General features: G+C 45.2%; 2 protein-coding genes across 5 annotated transcripts in view; one reads left to right on the top strand and one right to left on the bottom strand.

Moving 5' to 3' along the window:
* Positions 1–273: 273 nt before the first annotated feature.
* MFAP3 (microfibril associated protein 3) lies at positions 274–20,136 on the bottom strand. 3 transcript variants are annotated; one of them, XM_068278338.1, is made up of 3 exons: positions 19,940–20,136; positions 4,248–4,661; positions 274–1,259 (listed from the first exon to the last, which is right to left on the bottom strand). In XM_068278338.1, the coding sequence occupies exons 2-3, from the start codon at positions 4,528–4,530 to the stop codon at positions 502–504; spliced, it is 1,041 nt and encodes a 346-aa protein (XP_068134439.1). In that variant the 5' UTR covers positions 4,531–4,661; positions 19,940–20,136; the 3' UTR covers positions 274–501. The 3 variants fall into 3 exon arrangements, with proteins under 3 accessions (XP_068134439.1, XP_068134440.1, XP_068134441.1); XM_068278339.1 differs by having other exon boundaries at positions 19,944–20,136; XM_068278340.1 differs by lacking the exon at positions 19,940–20,136 and adding an exon at positions 15,742–15,760.
* The window catches only part of FAM114A2 (family with sequence similarity 114 member A2), an 83,470-nt gene continuing 82,733 nt past the window's right edge, over positions 20,030–20,766 (top strand). The window contains exon 1 of one of the 2 annotated variants that reach the window (XM_068278336.1): positions 20,030–20,167. The gene's annotated coding sequence lies outside the window, so the exon portion shown is untranslated. Of the gene's footprint in view, positions 20,168–20,211; positions 20,356–20,766 lie in introns of those variants that run through there. The other variant, XM_068278337.1, reaches the window with a different exon arrangement.

The following is a 20,766-nucleotide window of genomic DNA, read 5'->3' as shown; positions in this document are numbered from 1 at the left end:
ATGCACATCTAAAGGGGTGCCAGGGATGCACTGGAAAGTAAGTAGAACGGCTCATGCTCAGACTTGTAAGAGAAGACTGATAGCCTCATGGCTGACCTGCTCCTCAGCTGGTGAGACTTACCACACAGGGCTTAGTGAATTGAGGCATGTTTTTTCGGTATATTACCGAACTTCTACCGCATGCGGGAAATCAGAGTGAATTTGGAAAAAAAAAAAAGTGTAAACTAACGAATGCTGTATTTTATCAAACTGCCCTTAGTGAATTGAGGCCAATTTCTCTGTTGTGTTGCCACTAATTTAACTTAGCTGAAAAAGTGAGACTCCTTGTAGCAGCTACTATAGGTGGCCAACGTTGAGATCTCAAGTGCAAGGGTCTTGCCAATGGCGTCCTCAAGAGGTGCAAAAGGTCTTGAGGACATTAAAGTTTATAATCTGCAAAAAGAACTAAAATATCAATCAGGGGTGATGAGATACTTTTAGGTTGTCCAAGGGCTAGTGTGGTCACACAGCAAGTTCTGATGCTCTGTCCTCATCCACCATGGAGATGACCTCCTCGGGACAAGCTACTGGACAACACTCCTGAGAATGGTTGGTGCTGATGCTCTGAGTCTCAAACTGAGGATGGACAGACACGTTGACCGCTATCTCCTGGCCTTGGACTGAGCTGTCTTCCGAGTCGCCGGCAGGAGATCCACTACGCACCATGTTAGGACTGATGGTGTAGATTCCGGCGTGGTGGTCTTTCTCTACCTGATCGGGGTCATCCAACCTCACGGCCTCGAACATCTCCTCCATGAACGCCCTGCAGTTAAATATAAGCGGGGGCAGGGGAATACTTCTAGCCAGCTCTTCTATGTACCGAGCAAACTCCATGGTTTTGAACTGAGTCACCTTGGCCAGCTCCAGAGTCTTGGCCGAGGTGATGATTGGAATGCGCTTGGCTATCTCGAAGGCCTTCTGGAGCTTCTCGGCCCCTTCCGTGCGGAAGAACTCATTGATGGCCTTCTCGGTCTTCCGCAGGTGGCTACTCATCATGCACAGGCGGGTGATGTTGAGGATTAGGGTGATGGTGAAGGTTACCAGGCAGACGATCATGTAGTAAATGCCCATGTCTCCAGAGGTGTAAGTCACCCGGAGGGTCACGGTATAGAAGGAGGTGCCGTTCCCAACCGGACACACGCAGGTGTACCGCCCACGGTCGGCAAATGTCACGCTTGTGATGTTGAGGGCTCCGCTTGAGGAGATCAACCATTTTCCTCCTGTAACAATTAACATGGAAAGAAAGAGAGACTGTAAGATGTAATGCAAAGTGTTAGCCACATCTACGGTCGTTAAATAAGAAATGCCATCATTCCAGCTACAGTTCAATTTACAAACTCAGAAATACAGTATAATGTCCGGCCAAGCACTATAGTAAGTATATGGGAGTAACACCTGGTATAGTAAACCCTGATCTTATAGAACTTCTGTTATAATGAACCTGCCTTTTGACCCCAGTGGTATTCTGTGTCTGGCTATAGTGGAAAGTGGGCAGGTACATGCCTCATACGTCAGTCGGAGACCCATGAGCTGTGGTAGGCTGGCAGCCACTTGTAGCCTGCTCACTATCTGCACACTACTCTGGGCCTGCGTGGATTATCTCAAAAGCACCAGCTGGTGAGACCTATGCTTCCTGTGGGAGCTGCTTCCTGATTACTGAGGTAATTATATCAGTACAGTACGTGGATCTGCTGGTGAGATCTATGCTTCCTGTGTAAGCTGCTGCCTGATTACTGAGGGAATTGCCTGTCATCTGTGACTTGCTTGTGCATGGCTGCCATGCTACAGTATCATCCAGGCTGCACAGAAATGAGGACAGAAAAGCACACTATCAGTACTGTACCTGCATTACCTGGTGAGACCTGTGCTTCCTGTGTGAGCTGCTGCCTGATTACTGAGGGAATTGCCTATCTGTGACTTGCTTGTGCATGGCTGCAATGCTACAGCATCATCCAGGCTGCACAGAAATGTACACAAAGTAGCACACTATGAGTACTTAGGCCTAGTGCACACCAAAAACCGCTAGCAGATCCGCAAAATGCTAGCAGATTTTGAAACGCTTTTTCTTCTTTTTCTGTAGCGTTTCAGCTAGCATTTTGCGGTTTTGTGAAGCGGTTTTGGTGTAGTAGATTTCCTGTATTGTTACAGTAAAGCTGTTACTGAACAGCTACTGTAACAAAAAACGCCTGGCAAACCGCTCTGAAGTGCCGTTTTTCAGAGCGGTTTGCGTTTTTCCTATACTTAACATTGAGGCAGAAACGCATCCGCAATCCAAAATCTGCAGCAGCCCGGGAGTATGCGTTTCTGCAAAACGCCTCCCGCTCTGGTGTGCACCAGCCCATTGAAATACATTACCCAAGCGTATCCGCAGCCGCAAGCAGATCGCAAACCGCAGAGGAAACGCTCCGGTGTGCACTAGGCCTACCTTAGGGAAACTTATGCTATGTGTGCAAGCTTTTGTGTGATTATTGCATGAAAGTCCCTGCATACTGAGCACTGTGCAATTTGATATTGCTTAACTTTTGTCTGTGCTCGCATGCTGAAGCATTGAAAAGGAAAAAAAAATGCCTCCCAATTATTGAATGACTTTAGATTCAGGACTATAGTATACTTCATGTGTTTGTGTATGATTATTTCTGATACAGTAAACCACTTGGTCCAGTCCCTTGGAGTTTACTGTAAAGTAACTCTACTATAAAATAAAGCAAAATGTTCTTCAGTCAGTTGAGGATCTCACACTGGGCTGGGGAATAGATCTTACCACAGGAAAAGTCCAGAAACCTTACGTATTTTTTGCATAAGCAACTTCCCAAAGAGAACACACACACACACACACACACACACACACACACACACACACACACACACACACACACACACACTTTTCGGCCATTATAGTGTTAAAATAAAGCATTCTACTGTGGCTTATAGCCACACATTTTATTTGCCCATTTGTCCCGGTTATTGTAACGTTTAAAAAAATGTCGATAGTACAATGTATGGCGCCGCAAATATTTTATTTGGAAATAAAGGTACATAATTTCAGAATAATTTTGATTATACTTTTTTGCAAATTTTTGGTTACTTTTTCAAATGTAAAATCAGATTAGATTAAAGATAGGCCTACCCACCCCGTACCACACAGTAACTCTGCTGAATACATATTCTACAGCCCTACCTAGTGTGTTCATCTCCCCTCCCCTTAGATTATAAGCCTTTGGCAGGGTCCTCCCTTCCCTAGTGTATTCTACATGATCATGTGCTCCTTTCCTATGTCTGCCTTGTACTTGTATTACTGGACCTACCCAACCAGCCCAAATCACATGATCATGTATCTTGTACCCTCTCCCTTCCCTAGTGTATTCTACATGATCATGTGCTCCTTTCCAATGACAGCCTCGTACTTGTATAACTGGACCTACCTGAGCAGCCCAAATCACATGATCATGTATGTATCTTGTACCAGGTATAACTTTCTTTGAACAAGCATGCAGCAGATCAGGTGTTTCTGACATTATTGACAAATCAGACAAGATGAGCTGCATGCTTGTTTCCGGTGTCTGATTCAGGCAACTGGTATTCTTTAAAAGGAAATAAATATGGCAGCCTCCATATATCTCTTACTTCAGGCATCTTTTAAGGCACCATAACACAGCCTTACCCTGCAAGACACTGTCAGGTGTTAAGCAGAGTCCCGCTAAGGACGGTTACATGAGTAATCAGGATTCAGGCACTGGATAAATTCCATGACTAGGGATGGCCAATAAGATATAAGTAATTTGGAGTTGATGCAGCATTGTGCAAATTATGTATGCAAATTTATTCTGCTTAAAAATGAACCAATCAAAATCCTGCTGGGGTAAAATTTGATTGGTCCATTTGCAAGCTGCATAAATTTGCATAATCCGGCACCAACTCAAAATTATTTGCATCTCATTGACCAACCTTATCCATGACATTACGAGTAGGGATGATCAATGAGATGCAAATCTTTCCGAGTTCATGCAAAATTATGTCAATTTTTATGCAAATCTATGCAGCTTGAAAACAGGCCAATCAATTTAAACCTGAGTGTGACTTGATTGGTCCATTTTCAAGCTGCATAGATTTGCATAAAATGTACATAATTCTGCATGAATGCTGAAATATTTGTATCTCACTGATCATCCCGAATGACAAGTTGGCTTTAGCGCTTTATTCTAGCTTACCTCCTTCTACCTCTCCCAGCGGGCGTCCTTTGGAATTAAACCACACCACGTCCCCATTCTGGCTGGCGTTGAGGTTACACTCGATGACTGTGCTGCTGCCTTCCTTGGCGATCTGGTCTCGGTGCGGCAGCGAGTTGGCCGAGACCTGCAGCTGAGCGTGTAAGGAGGCATTGTGGAGGCTGAGGACCTGTGTGAGATTATCCCTGCCGTGTACCCCGCACAGGAGAGCGCAGGAGAGGAAGAGCACCGGCCTCCACGGTAAGCAGGACAGGAACCTTTCCATCGGGTCACACAAACAAAGACATATATTCCAAAGCTGAAGAGTCGGCGGCAGAAATCCACAGGCAGAGCTCAACCGTGAAGCTAGGCGGAGGAATCACCCGTTTGTTCTGCCGAGCCTGCACAGATCCATCCCTGTTAGTAGAAAGCAAAAGAGCAAAGATTAAAAATAATCAAAACAGCCTAAAACCAACTGTATTCCTGTCCTCTTACGCCCAGCTACATAACACTGTGAAAAACACAAAAAGCCAGAGTGTAAACCAGATCCTGCCAGATTCCCCTTTATAACATTAACGTCAGCAGTTTTATTGTGGTTGTCGAGTGACCGTCTGCAAATTGCTGAATCAGCTCCTAAGATATCCAAATTCCTGCAGCAGTTTTTAGAGCTGTGTGTGCGCTGAAGATTAGAACCACGGGTTTGTTATGAGAGAGGCAGTCGTCTTTGCAGTAGCAGGATTATTCCAGGCAACGTTCTGACTCCTCTGAGATAAGGAAAACAAGACTGCTGGCTGGGAATATTGCACAACACAGTTAAAGGGAACCTGTAATGGAAAAAAAGTGCCAAATCTGAGTATCGGTACCCTCCGTCCCACCTCTCCTCGCCATTCTTTTGTTGGGTCCAGCTGAAGAAAGGTGAAAAGCACTTGTCCACTGCTTGCGCCTGCGAGCTTCTGGAGGACCTGGCGCTGGAATGGCGAGGTGGAGGGAGATGGCGGAAGAGTCTGGTGAATCCATAGGCTTCCCTCAACCGAAGTACAACTTACGTGAGGTTGCAAACCTCACAGGTGTGCTATAAGCCTCATACACACGTTACATAAAACTTGGACGATAACTAACACCTGTGTCGAGAATCTAGCATGTGTATAACGGCCCCTGATGCCCCCCGAAGCCTCAACCATTGATCAGCGGGCAGACTGACGCAGCTGAGTGCTGTCCTAAAGCATTGTTCTCAGCACTCCCCAGACATTGAAACTGCGTACTGCAAGGGAGGTTAAAGGGGTTCTGTGGATCTTTAAAAAAACAAAAACTGACACTTACCTGGGGCTTCTATTAGCCCCATGCTGCTGTCCTATCCAGCGCTGTCCTCCTACGATCCTCCATTCTAACTAGATGAATAGAGCTCGCTCCCGCTCGCGTCTCCGGAATCTTACTGCGCAGACGCAGTATGAGGTTTTCACGTACTGCGCCTGCGCAGTAAGCACCAGGAGTCGCATGCAGGAGAAAGCACGCGTGCGACCACGCAGCAGCATCAGACGAATAACTGGACCAAGACCGGCAGTGGGGAACGGAGGATCGTAGGAGGACGGCGCAGGACATGACAGCTGCAGGGGGCTGATAGAAGCCCCAGGTAAGTGTCAGTTTCTGTTTTTTTAAAGATCCATACAACCCCTTTTAGAAAATGCAAATCACTCTGAAAGCGCAGGGAAAAGCGCTCAAAAAAGCACTCAGCACTTGTGATTGTGCTGGTGATTTAAAATATGAACAAGGCCTTATCCTTGTCAGATGACATGTCTGGTACAGATGGATCTCGCTCTGATCAGAATTCCACTGCACATGTAAAGGCTTATAATGGTTCTTACTATTAAAGAAGAATGGCACATGCATACACTGTGAAAAGGACCACTATGTTGGGGGGGGGGGGGGGGGGGGAGTAAAATGCATACATAAATGAAAGACGTACAATCGTCCCAGAATAAAATGCGCTGTAAATTACTTTGTCTCCATGTAGCTGTCATTTCCAGTAAAGTTTTGGACTAGTCCATCTTCTCATGGGAGATTCTCAGGGTTTTCTTTATGCCCAGAAGCTCTTACTTAAAGAGAATCTGTATTGTTAAAAATCGCACAAAAGTAAACATACCAGTGCGTTAGGGGACATCTCCTATTACCCTCTGTCACAATTTTGCTGCTCCTCGCCGCATTAAAAGTGGTTAAAAACTGTTTTAAAAAGTTTGTTTATAAACAAACAAAATGGCCACCAAAACAGGAAGTAGGTTGATGTACAGTATGTCCACACATAGAAAATACATCCATACACAAGCAGGCTGTATACACCCTTCCTTTTGAATCTCAAGAGATCATTTGTGTGTGTTCTTTCCCCCTGCAGCTATCTTCCACTGAAGGGTCAGGCTGTTTCTTCCTGCAGAGTGCAGACAGCTCTGCCTGTATGTAATTCTTCAGTATGTGAAAGCCCAGCCAGCTCAGAGGAGGATTTATCCAGCTTGTAAAAGATAAGAGAGAAGAGAGAAGCTGCTCTAATCTAAATAATACACAGGCAGTGTGCAGAGGGGGGCCTGGAAGGGGGAGTTCATAGCAGAACCACAACACTGAAGAACTTGGCAGCCTTCCAGACACAGGCTGACAAGAGAGAGATAAGTTGATTTATTACAGAGACTGTGATAGTAAAACGTGCTGCAGTAAGCCAGAACACATTAGAATAGCTTTTGGAACTTGTAGGATGATAAAAAACAGGATGCAATTTTTGTTACGGAATCTCTTTAATGACAGTCGCTCACTCCAACAATTTTTTTCTTTTGAATGTCTACTAGGGCTGGGACCCACTAGGGAGTTGTTGGCAGTGTTTTTTGGATCGCCGACAAAGGACGGCGATTGCAAAAAATGCTTTGCCAATGTATTTAAATGGGGCAGAAACCGCTAGTGCGATTGCAGTAAGGGTTTGCTCTCAATGCTAATTTTGCAGCGATTTGGGGGCCCCGAGTGATTTCAATTTTAAATAAAGTTACTTACTGGGTGTCCAATGACTTCAGTCAGTAGCCCCGCCCCCTAGCAGAAGAGGTGACAGGCGCTTCTCTGATTGGTCTGAGAGAAGCACTTACGACCTCTGCCATTAGAGGGTGGGGTTACGGGCAGAAGGCAGACATTAGGACACCTGCTAAGTATAATAAAAAGTTTATTAAAAATTTAAAAAAAGTAATAAACACAACCACCACCTGCAACGCTAATCGGAAAGCTAGCGAAACGTGATCGCCTTCACTCTAGGAATCGCTGCTGCAATTCCTGAGGAGTTCCAGCCCTTAAAGAGACACTGAAGCGAAAAAATATATATGATATAATGAATTGGTTGTGTACTATGAATAATTACTAGAAGATTAGCAACAAAGAAAATATTCTCATACTTTTATTATCAGGTATATAGTGTTTTTTCTAACATTGCATCATTCTATAATATGTGCAGATTACACAACACTCAGCATTCAAAATGAGTCTTTCAGAGCAGTCTGTGAAGTAATGACCTCTCCTCTAGCAGAGAAAAAGTAAATAGTTCAATTGCAGTTGAGATAATAAAAGTCAGAAAACAGCCCTCTCCACGACTAGTCGGAGAGCTTAATAGCTTTTTTGCATAGAGATAACAACTGGAGTTTCTCAACTCTTCTTGTACTGGAAACAATTAGACTGATGTATCTGATCTTAATGTTTTATTTCTTAGCTGTGCTACACATACAAATCATAATATCATCATTTTTTTTTCGCTTTAGTGTCTCTTTAAGTGGGAATCATGGAGGTACAGTATCAGGGGAGTCTAAAGGTGGCCATACATCTCTAGACTTGGCACGTTATCAACCATCTGATTTGATAATCATTATTGAATCGGATGAAAATCAGTGCCGTGAAGTGCTTGACCGATTGACGATGTGACCAATTTTGGTCCGAAATTGGCTGCATGACATGCTGCAAGATGTCGGCCGTTGTGGTCGATCAGGTGCGCGGCGGTAAAGGCAAATTATATTGGGGCGAATGATGAATGCAACAGCAGCCCAGGTACTGTTCCCCGCAGTGTATTAATGTACCCTGTGTTTGTGCATTTATAAAATACCTGTTCTGTGTCGCGGTGCCCGTCCATCTTCCGAATCTGCCGCTCTTTCATTAGCAGCATAAATGCCAGAAGCGCATAGCACGGGCGGCATTTATACTTTAGGGGAACATCGGTGAGGCGGCGGACGTGGCCGATTCCCGAGAGATTTCAAGACAAAATTGATCGGGAATTGGCCCAGTGTTCTCCCCGGGCTATTTTAGCCGGGTACTCCACCCGGCTAGTTTTGGTGAGCGCTCGGCTGACATCGGCTCCCCTGCTCCTCTGCTGTAAGCAGAATAGCACCGGACCTACATTCTGTCATCTTGCCCCACCCGGCTACTTTTTCATGCCACCCGGCTGGAAAAAAATTCTGGGGAGAACACTGTGGCCTACGGTTTATAGGCAGCCGACAGATCTCTCTCTAATCAGATCCGAGAGAGATTTGTCTTTTGGTCCAATCTGCCCATCAACGCCTGATATATGGCTACCTTTATTTTTCCCACTCAAAAATGTTTGTTTGTTGCTTTCTTGGCCCGTTTTGAAGAGATTTGTGAAATTCTTACAGATGGAAACAAAAGACAGCAATAAAAAAAATCCAAAAAATAAACCTCTTACCATACTAAAATCGCCGGTGCTATCGCAAGTGCTGAGCGATTTATACTGTGATTTTTGAAGAGCTTTTCCCTGCAATTTAAAGAGTAACTGTTAGCCCAAAAAATCAAATTTAAATCTCTATTGCAATGTGTTAAATAGTTTGTAAGGGAGCCAAAAAGGCAATGCTGAAGTTAAAAAGCAATCTAATTTTTTACTGTGTGGCTATCATTCAGCCTTTTCCCCAAGCTCCTAAGGAGGATGCAAAGCCGCATAACAGATACTGCAGAGCATGCCCATGTCTGCCCGACCCCCCCTCTCCCCCAGCGGAACCAGGTGCCGATGTCTGTCTGCTCACCCCCCCAACCCGCCCCGCCCCGCCCCCCCCCCCCCCCCCCCAAGAGCCGATGTCTGTCCGACCCCCTGGACCAGGTGCTGATGTCTGCCCGACCCCCTCTCCCCCCCCCCCCCCCAGGACCAGGTGCCGATGTCTGTCTGCTCCCCCCCCAAGAGCCGATGTCTGTCCGACCCCCCAGGACCAGGTGCCGATATCTTCTCACACCAAACAGCTGACACGGAGAGAGAGTGGGAGTGGAGTACATCTACACACTTCCAGCACCGCCACCGCAGAGCAGCCGCCGCCGAGTCACATGTGAGAGAATCTTGAGCAGGATAGAGATGCACGGCAGCGGCTGCTCTGCGGTGGCGGCGCTGGAAGTGTGTAGATGTACTCCGCTCCCGCTCTCTCTCCGTGTCAGCTGTTTGGGGTGAGAAGATATCGGCACCTGGTCCTGGGGGGTCGGACAGACATCGGCTCTTGGGGGGGGCGGACAGACATCGGCACCTGGTCCTGGAGGGGGAGAGGGGGTCGGGCAGACATCGGCACCTGGTCCTGGGGGGGGAGAGGGGGGTCGGGCAGACATGGGCATGCTCTGCAGTATCTGTTATGCGGCTTTGCATCCTCCTTAGGAGCTTGGGGAAAAGGCTGAATGATAGTCACACAGTAAAAAAATTAGATTGCTTTTTAACTTCAGCATTGCCTTTTTGGCTCCCTTACAAACTATTTAACATATTGCAATAGAGATTTAAATTTGATTTTTTGGGCTAACAGTTACTCTTTAAGCTTTGAAAAGCAATTTCGCTCAGCCATTATTTTTGTTCACTTCCTGACGAGAGTGTGAACTCTTTAACCCGGAAATGAATAAAAACAATGTATTTATTCATAAAAGCGCTCGGGAAATTGCTATACAAAACACTTTTTCAAGCGCTTTGCAATTTCCCTATACGCACCATTGAGCCAAAGCACTCAAAAATAGTACAGGCAGCGGGTTTGCGATTTCAATAAAATCAAAACGCTTACATGTGAACACTGTCATAGGGAATCATTACACAAGCGCTGTTAGGGTGATTTTCAAAATCGTAGCAATTAGCAATGCCGATAGTGTGAACAAGTCCTTATTCCTGCCAGGGTGTAGATTTCACTCATCGCAGCATGGTCCGCTCGCTCTCTCCATCCCGCTACACCCGTTCGCTTTGCTGTCACACTGACAGCAGAGCTTCTGCATATTGGCCAGGAGCGGTTTTCAATTGGCTCCTGAACCCAAGATTGCTGTGAGCCAATCACAGCAATCAATGTGCCAAATAGACAGAGAACATCAAATGCGGACCGACGCAGTATGATTCTACGTCCAGCATACAGTGATGGGGAAAACTATTTGCCCCCTTCCTGATTTCTTATTCTTTTGCATGTTTGTCACACTTAAATGTTTCTGCTCATCAAAAACAGTTAACTATTAGTCAAAGATAACATAATTGAACACAAAATGCCGTTTTAAATGATGGTTTTTATTATTTAGTGAGAAAAAAAACTCCAAATCTACATGGCCCTGTGTGAAAAAGTGATTGCCCCCCTTGTTAAAAAATAACTTAACTGTGGTTTATCACACCTGAGTTCAAGTTCTGTAGTCACCCCCAGGCCTGATTACTGCCACACCTGTTTCAATCAATCGCTTAAATAGGAGCTATGTGACACAGAAGTAGACCAAAAGCATCTCAAAAGCTAGACATCATGCTAAGATCCAACGAAATTCAGGAACAAATCAGAACAAAAGTAAGTGAGATCTATCAGTCTGGTAAAGGTTATAAAGCCATTTCTAAAGCTTTGGGACTCCAGCGAACCACAGTGAGAGCCATTATCCACAAATGGTAAAAACATGGAACAGTGATGAACCTTCCCAGGAGTGGCCGGCCGACCCCAAGACAACATCTAAAGAACTGCAGGCCTCACTTGCCTCAATTAAGGTCAGTGTTCACGACTCCACCATAAGAAAGAGATTGAGCAAAAACGGCCTGCATGGCAAATATCCAAGGCGTAAACCACTTTTAAGCAAAAAGAACATTAAGGCTTGTCTCAATTTTGCTAAAAAAACATCTCAATGATTGCCAAGACTTTTGGGAAAATACCTTGTGGACCGACGAGACAAAAGTTGAACTTTTTGGAAGGTGCGTGTCCCGTTACATCTGGCGTAGAAGTAACACAGCATTTCAGCAAAAGAACATCATACCAACAGTAAAATATGGTGGTGGTAGTGTGAAGGTCTGGGGTTGTTTTGCTGCTTCAGGACCTGGAAGGCTTGCTGTGATAGATGGAACCATGAATTCTACTGTCTACCAAAAAATCCTGAAGGAGAATGTCCGGCCATCTGTTCGTCAACTCATGCTGAAGCGATCTTGGGTGCTGCAGCAGGACAATGACCCAAAACACACCAGCAAATCCACCTCTGAATGGCTGAAGAAAAACAAAATGAAGACTTTGGAGTGGCCTAGTCAAAGTCCTGACCTGAATCCTATTGAGATGTTGTGGCGTGACCTTAAAAAGGCGGTTCATGCTAGAAAACCCTCAAATAAAGCTGAATTACAACAATTCTGCAAAGATGAGTGGGCCAAAATTCCTCCAGAGCGCTGTAAAAGACTCGTTGCAAGTTATCGCAAATGCTTGATTGCAGTTATTGCTGCTAAGGGTGGCCCAACCAGTTATTAGGTTCAGGGGGGGCAATTTCTTTTTCACACAGGGGCCATGTAGGTTTTCAGTTTTTTTTCTCACTAAATAATAAAGACCATCATTTAAAACTACATTTTGTGTTCAATGATGTTATCTTTGACTAATAGTTAACAGTTTTTGATGAGCAGAAACATTTAAGTGTGACAAACATGCAAAAGAATAAGAAATCAGGAAGGGGGCAAATAGTTTTTCACATCACTGTATATCAGTGGGAACATTAGAGAAAACACCTACCCTGCCCTCTGTTTCATCCTTCACTGCTCAGCCTGCTTATTATCAGCCATGATAAAATCCCTGACTGAGCATTCAGTCTGGCTTTGCTCAGGAATCGTTATAGCTGAGTGTCTTTTCTGATGTCTTTTGAAGCCCAATCCTGCCCTCTTCTGGCTCTGCTATAATGACTCAGCTATAATGATTATAATGAACTGTCAAGAGTCAATTAAGCTGAGAAAAAAAAAAAAAGAATTACCCTCAAAATGGACTGCCCTAAAACTCCTTTGAAAAGCAAAGTCTTGTAGATAAAAGGGAAAAGAGATGATGCAACATAACCAATGCAGAGTCAGCTGGAGTATAGAAAGCATTATGTAAGACTGAACAGAGCCGCCTGCTTCCCAGCATTCTTCTCACTTACATAAACCTCTGACACTAATAAGTGTAAACAATCCCTTTCCTCCCTATGGCATAAACTACAACAGCTCACTTCTCATTCCACCCACTCACTGTACAGAAATATACTGCGCTCTGCATAGCTGACAGGAGGCAGAGGACACCTGGGCCCTGCGGATCATTACCAGGGACGCACAGAACAGCTGCTGACGGTAATAATATTGCAGATAAATGGTAACACAGGCTTGCAAAATAAGCAGCAGAAGTAAAAGCAGACCTGAACTCAGAACTTCCTCTCTGTTCTAAAAGATAAGCAACAGCAAAACAATTCTTTGTTACAGCTGATACAAATCCTGCAATAAATCTGCAGTGTGTCTACTTCCTGCTTTCATAGAAGCAGACATTGTTAAAGGGAACCTAAACTGAGAGGCATATGAATGTTTCCTTTTATACAATACCAGTTGTCTGACAGTCCTGCTGCTCTCTATGGCTGCAGTAGTGGCTGAATCACACACCTAAAACAAGCATGCAGCTAATCCAGTCTGACTTCAGTCAGAGCACCTGATCTGCATGCTTGTTGAGGGGGTGTGGCTGAAAGTATTAGAGACACAGGATCAGCAGGAGAGTCAGGCAACTGGTATTATTTTAAAAGGAAAAATCCATATCCTTCCCAGTTTAGGTTCCCTTTAACGTCCTGTGTTTACAAATTAGCTGCTCTGCTGAGGCAGCCAGCTGATCAGCTGAGAGATCAAATTACAACTTGTGGTTAGTCACAGATGAGGGGGAATGAGACAGGCTGAACTCATGAATACATACAGGGTGCATTTCTCTATACTTTCCTTTTGTCTTGTGCAAGATTTCAGGTCCACTTTAAAGGAAGGGGGAGAAAAAAAAAACGGAACTCCGCAACATGAGCAACACTTAGTGGTAATGACGGTTAAGGCTCATACACACATCAGACTATAGTCTTTAGAAAATGAAAGATCACAGACCAATCTTACCACCCTTCATGTAGTATGAGAGCCATACTCTACACAGTCTATTCTATGGAGCTGCACTCCCCATCAGACAGAAATCTTACCCCCTTCCATGTAGTATGAGGGCCATACCTACACAGTCTATTCTATGGAGCTGCACTCCCCATCAGACAGAGATCTTACCACCCTTCATGTAGTATGAGAGCCACACCTACACAGTCTATTCTATGGAGCTGCACTCCCCATCAGACAGAGATCTTACCCCCTTCCATGTAGTATGAGAGCCACACCTACACAGTCTATTCTATGGAGCTGCACTCCCCATCAGACAGAGATCTTACCACCCTTCATGTAGTATGAGAGCCACACCTACACAGTCTATTCTATGGAGCTGCACTCCCCATCAGACAGAGATCTTACCACCCTTCATGTAGTATGAGAGCCACACCTACACAGTCTATTCTATGGAGCTGCACTCCCCATCAGACAGAAATCTTACCCCCTTCCATGTAGTATGAGGGCCATACCTACACAGTCTATTCTATGGAGCTGCACTCCCCATCAGACAGAGATCTTACCACCCTTCATGTAGTATGAGAGCCACACCTACACAGTCTATTCTATGGAGCTGCACTCCCCATCAGACAGAGATCTTACCCCCTTCCATGTAGTATGAGAGCCACACCTACACAGTCTATTCTATGGAGCTGCACTCCCCATCAGACAGAGATCTTACCACCCTTCATGTAGTATGAGAGCCACACCTACACAGTCTATTCTATGGAGCTGCACTCCCCATCAGACAGAGATCTTACCACCCTTCATGTAGTATGAGAGCCACACCTACACAGTCTATTCTATGGAGCTGCACTCCCCATCAGACAGAGATCTTACCACCCTTCATGTAGTATGAGAGCCACACCTACACAGTCTATTCTATGGAGCTGCACTCCCCATCAGACAGAGATCTTACCCCCTTCCATGTAGTATGAGAGCCACACCTACACAGTCTATTCTATGGAGCTGCACTCCCCATCAGACAGAAATCTTACCCCCTTCCATGTAGTATGAGAGCCATACTCTACACAGTCTATTCTATGGAGCTGCACTCCCCATCAGACAGAGATCTTACCCCCTTCCATGTAGTATGAGAGCCACACCTACACAGTCTATTCTATGGAGCTGCACTCCCCATCAGACAGAGATCTTACCACCCTTCATGTAGTATGAGAGCCATACCTACACAGTCTATTCTATGGAGCTGAACTCCACATCAGATAAAAACCTTTGCAAGATGCTGCACACACAGATGCTGTACAGACACAAAAGATCAGTATCTGCAAAAGATCTCTTCCTGCAATAGATCCATTCCTGCAAATTGCATTCATAGTCTATATCTGCAGATCATCATACACACCTTGTTTAACTGACATTCATCTGCAGATCAGATCCATCAGGATGGATTTTCAGATCTGCAGATGACTGCTTGATCTGCAGATGAATGTCAGTTAAATCATGTGTGTATGATGATCTGCAGATATCATAAACTATCATTGCAATTTGCAGGGATGGATTTTTGGCAGGAACAGATCTTTTGCAGATACTGATCTTTTGTGTCTGTACAGCATCTGTGTGTGCAGCATCTTGCAAAGATTTCTGTCTGATGGGGAGTTCAGCTCCATAGAAAAGACTGTGTAGAGTATGGCTCTCATACCACATGCAGGGTGGTGAGATTGGTCTGTGATCTTTCATTTTCCAAAGACTATAGTCTGATGTGTGTATGCACCTTTATGTGCAAGTTTACAGCAATTTGCCTCCCCTCATACTTTTCTAAAACTGGTCAAACAATACCAGTTGCATGCAGCTAATCCACTCAGAAACATCTGATCTGCATGCTTGTTCAGAGTGTTTGGCTAAAGTTATTAAGATGGCCATACAACTATCGATTTTGCAACCCAATTGACCATCCGTTTTGATAATTTTACAGAATGAAAATCAGTGCAACAAGTATACCTGATCGACAATACGACCGATTTTGGACGAATGTATCGATCTATCATGCTGGAAAATCTCGGGCTGAAGTGAACGATTGCGTGTGTGGAAACGGCATGCGATATCGCGATGACCGACGAATGCCCAACCTGCCCTCCCAAATATTGTAAATCTCACCTGGTACAGCTGCTCCCAGTCTCGACCGTTGCCAGGCGCGAATGTGTGATGTCACCGTGTGCAGTGATCTCCCCAGAATGTTTTTCCAGCCGGGTGGCATGAAAAAGTAGCCGGGTGGGGCGAGATGAAAATGCAGGGCAACTCTGCTTACAGCATAGAAGGAGGTCAGGAGGTGAGCTGATGACAGCCGGGTGGTCACCAAATCTAGCCGGGTGGAGCACCCGGCTAAAAGAGCCTGGGGAGAACACTGGTGTGTTCGGGGGAAGACTGGGAGTAGCTGGACAGTCGCGGCAGCTGGAGTAGGTGGGATTACAATACCCGGGCGCAGGGGGAGGGGTTTGTAATTAACATTGGGGGGGGGGAACATTGGCCTGCTAGATTTGGTACAGCAGTCAAAGGGTGTATAATAGTACACCTGATTGGCTGACTGGCGTCTGCTGACCAGATAAAGGCAGGAGATTGCTCTAGCTGGGAGTTAGCAATTGTGTGTGTTGCAGTAAGGGCTCTTTCACATCAGACAAAGCGAACAGGAGCCGTTCTCCTGCACGCGTTGTCTGCCTGCGGCGTGTCGTCGGGTATCTGCGGCGCGACGCAATCAGCGGCGGTAGCTGGTAATTAAACCCGACGGAAAACGCCGGCTCGCGGGTGCGTTGGAGGAAAAACTGCGCCCGGGTGCGTCGGAACTGCAACGCATCGAAACGCAGCGTCGAGTGTGAAAGGTAAAATGAAAGTCTATGGACTTTCATCTTACCTTGGTTAACGCAAACGGCTTCCGTTTGCGTTAACGCACAAAGTCTGCCCTAATGTGAAAGAGCCCTTAGCATTCAGTTTAGTGTTGGTGGGGGTGAGTTCCCTGGAGGTCCAGGGCCCACCCGCATTTTCCTCTAGGTATCGCCTGGTGATTTGAGGGCCCCAGCCAGTTAGAGAGACGGGGCCCCCCGGCTGTCGTGCGAACCACTGTTTGATTAAAAAAGGAGTTCAAGGCTTCTCTCCCTGTGCAAGCCAATCAAACTAATCAAGAAATGCATCTCACAAACTCAGTTCCAAGCTGCTTACATTTACATGCACACCAAAATTATTGGCATTACACTGATCATCTTAAAGCAGTAGGATCAGCCATACTATGCCAGGGGAAAACACATATATAAGTAGATAAATACTTGATCTACTTACATAACATGTATTGTACTGTCCACATTTTGATATCAGTGAATGTTACGGTATATAGTAAATGAAGAGAATTCTGTTCCTGGTGGGAATTATGTCTTTTGCCCACAGTTTAGGCTAAATCCTGATGTCATTTCTGCCCTTTACTTTTTTTCTTTTTCTCCTCTAGTCGCTGAGTCGCCTCAGCCTTGCTTGTAAACACAAGTGAGCAGGGGATCAGGTTTCAGATAAGCAGCGGGCAGGGAAATAAAGGGAAGAGGAGGAATATATTATAGATAAAAAGAACACCCAGCATGCAACTGTTTGGCACTGACTACTAAAGGGCCAGTGCTCCTTAAGTATGTGATAACTCCAAAGCATAACAGCAGAAAAAGTTTTGAATGCAGGATTAGCATCTTTATCACTTAATACACTCAGACCAGTTGCTGTTGAAATTAGATTTTTATGGTGACAATTCCGCTTTAAAATGAGTATGACGTGTCAAAAAAAAAAGGGATTCTCACCTAAGAAGATTGCCGAAGCATCCACAGCAGCGGAAGAGAGCAGTCTCCAACCTATCGGTCGGAGACTGCTAACAGGGGATCCAGCGCTGGAATGAGGGGACCAGGAGCAGAACATGAAGGCTCTACAGGACCCAGAGACTTCCCTCTCCTTAGGCGAGTATCCGTTTTCTTCTATTGACACTTCCGACTCACTTTAACCGCTTGTTTCTGGACAGTCTCACAGCAACTTTACCTAACAAGGTGCACAGTGTACGGTTGCCATGGTGGCAAAAGAGCAATTTGAGCTTAATGACAGGTCTGAACATTCTTACTTGGCTGCATAGTGAAATGCAAAGATCATTTTTCAGAACAAAAAAATTGCAAAAGGACTGGTGCATCACTGATCTATATTAATGACAAATTCCACTGGGAAGCTTCATTTCAAGCACAATTTCCACACGTAGCCATCAGGAAGCCACAGCTGCTCATTTAAAGTAGGATTGTCAGCCATAAAATCAAATTCCATTTACCCACTGCTCTGTGTTTATTATGTAGTCTACATCCTGACCCAGCATTGTAAATGTTTAAATATAATCATAAATGTTTCTGCTGTAATAAATCTTATCTCAGTCAGACTGGCTCTATTTGGTACTTTGGCAAGGAGAGGGAAGCTTGTTATCTCCTCTCCCACATCCCTGATCCTCACAGATTGGCTGAGGGCAGTTCAGTGAGATACTGAAATACAATCTGTGCAGTGCTCACGTGTTTAAAAAGCAAGCTAGATATGACGGTGCAATTTTTTTTTGGGGGGGGGGGGGGCGGAGTAAAGGAGGAAACTACATAAGGATTGGCTTCAGTAAGATGCAGTAAAGATGGAAAATGCCTGGAACAGTTTCTTCTTTATTTATTGTAAAACATGCACTGAAATCAAAACATGTTATTTAAGTATATATGTTTTTTTTTCCTGTGATACTTTGGCTGTCCTGGCTGCTTCAAAGCTGAATTATTGCAAATACCTTCTGTTTTATGAAGGCAAATTACGCTAAGCCTTGCTTTTTAGTAGGAGGGCTTTTCAGTCTCTTTCAGACCCCTATATTTCACTCATGGTTTTGGGTCCCCCTAAGCTGCTTGGGTATTCTGTTGTACTGGTTCAAGTCCTATCTTATAGAGCCATATCAATCCCTGCCATGCACTGAGGAGGCCCAACATTCTGAAACAGGCTCTCTCCATGTTGGATTGACGTAGCCTTGTAAAATGTATAAGCTACAAGCTTGCTACTGTATTAATATTTAGTATTTACATAGCACCAACATCTTCTGTACAGAGTATATATTGTCTCGTCATTAACTGTCCCTCAGAGGAACTAACAATCTAGTCCCTACCATAGTTACTTATCAATGTATATATCGCAGTCTAGGGCCAAATTAGGGGGAAACCAATTAACTTATCTGTATGTTTTGGAGTGTGTGAGGAAACTGGGATGACAGGAGGAATCCCACATAGACACAGGGAGAACATATAAACCCCTTGCAAATGGTGCACTAACTGGGATCCAAGGCGAGAGTGCTATTCACTGCGCTGGCTACTATACACCAGAAGTTCTGGATGTAAGCCTGGCTTCAAGCAGACCTGAACTCAGAAACGTCCTCTCTGCTCTATTAAATAAGCAACAGCAAAATAACATTTAAAAAAAACATTTTTTGTTACAGCTGATACAAATCCTGCAATATTTCTGCAGCGCTAGTCTACTTTAGGGGACCCAGCAGGAAACCACATAGGGAAATTCTGCTAACCTGATTGGGTGGACAGCACCCTCTTGAACTGCTAGGTTTCCAATAGGCTGTAGTAAACTAAACCCACGCCCTTTGGCCAATCACTGCGCTTTGTTTTATAGAGGTTGCTGTGATTGGAGAACTGTTCTCTATGAGGTTTCCCTCTGGGTCTCCTAAAGTAGACTAACACTAAATCTGCACTGTGTCTACTTTCTGCTTTCATGGAAGCAGACATAGGGTTAACATCCTGTGTTTACCAATTAGCTGCTCTGCCGAGGCAGCCAGCTGTCATAGCTGGGAGATAAAATTACAGTTGTGATTAGTCACAGAGGAGTTGGAATTAGACAGGCTAAACTCTCTAACTACATACAGGGTGCATTTCTGTATGTTTTCTTTCTGTCCTCTGCAAGAGTTCAAGGGAACCCGAGGTGAGAGGGATATGGAGGCTGCCATATTTGTTTCCTTTTAATCTATTTGGCTGCAGGAGTGTCTGAATCACACCAGAAACAAGCATGCAGCTAATCTTGTCAGATCTGACAATAATGTCATAAACACCTGATCTGCTGCATGCTTGTTCAGGGGCTATGGCTAAATGTATCAGTGGTCCACTTTCAGGGGCATAAAGAGCTGATTGGCATATTCAGGAGTGATGCATAGTGAGTAAGGCAGATCCCTCCTGTGTGGAGAAGGCAGACAGTAGCTGGAGACGCTCCCCGTGTCTCTCCTACACAATGGAGGCCGCACACCCCATTCCCCCCAGCCTATGTCCTCACTCACCTACCCGCAGCGACATCACCTCTCACCCCTTCCGCCCCAGCAGCGGCTCAGCCTCCTCCCGGAAGCGCTCCTCCCGCTGACACATCACTTCCGGGTCGCTGCTGTTGATGTTGTTCTTGTTGTTGCGTGACTGGAGCTGTCAGTGACGTGGCGGCGCGAGCTCCCCTTCTCTGGTGACGTCATCGCGCCGCGCTGAGCTCCCCCTGCACGGCGGAGAGACAGAGACAGGTAACGTCACCACCTGTGCGCGCTGGGGCGGCGGTGGGGGGGATCTACGAGTGCCAGCATGGCCCAACTGCGTGCCCTCAGCAGCCAATGAGTTGCCCTGGGCAACTGCATCACCTTGTGCTGCCCTCAGTTATATCCTTGCATCATGTGTGACATCTGCTGCTGACCACAGAGGGGCTTCTCATTGTGTTAGTTCCATCTGTCAAACCTGTAATAAGTGGGGGCTGGAAAAGTTTCGGTTGTCAAAATCGTATTCAGGAGTGAATGATTAGTAAAGGACCACTATAGCAAAACAAATAAATAAGTTAAAATCTGACAGGTTTTGGACTAGTCAATTTCCTCATGGAGGCTTCAAATCAAAGTCAAATCAAATAATTCTCAGGGATTTCTTTATATTCAAAAGCATTTTTTGAAGGGTAGTTGCTAAGTCTGGTTCTTTTACACTTAATCAGTTGCTCTCAGTATTAGCTGAAAGACAACTGATTTTCAAAGTAATGTCCATGTTTTTCTATGGCTCAGTTCCCACTATACCTGTTTTAACTGAAAGCTTTTTCACAATGCCCTGCTACGGAGAAAAAAATAAAGTGTACCAACGTACG

The sequence above is a fragment of the Hyperolius riggenbachi genome, chromosome 3 (genome assembly GCF_040937935.1).
Source record: "Hyperolius riggenbachi isolate aHypRig1 chromosome 3, aHypRig1.pri, whole genome shotgun sequence".
Classification (NCBI taxonomy): Eukaryota; Metazoa; Chordata; class Amphibia; order Anura; family Hyperoliidae; genus Hyperolius; species Hyperolius riggenbachi.
This window is presented reverse-complemented; position numbering and strand designations above follow the sequence as displayed.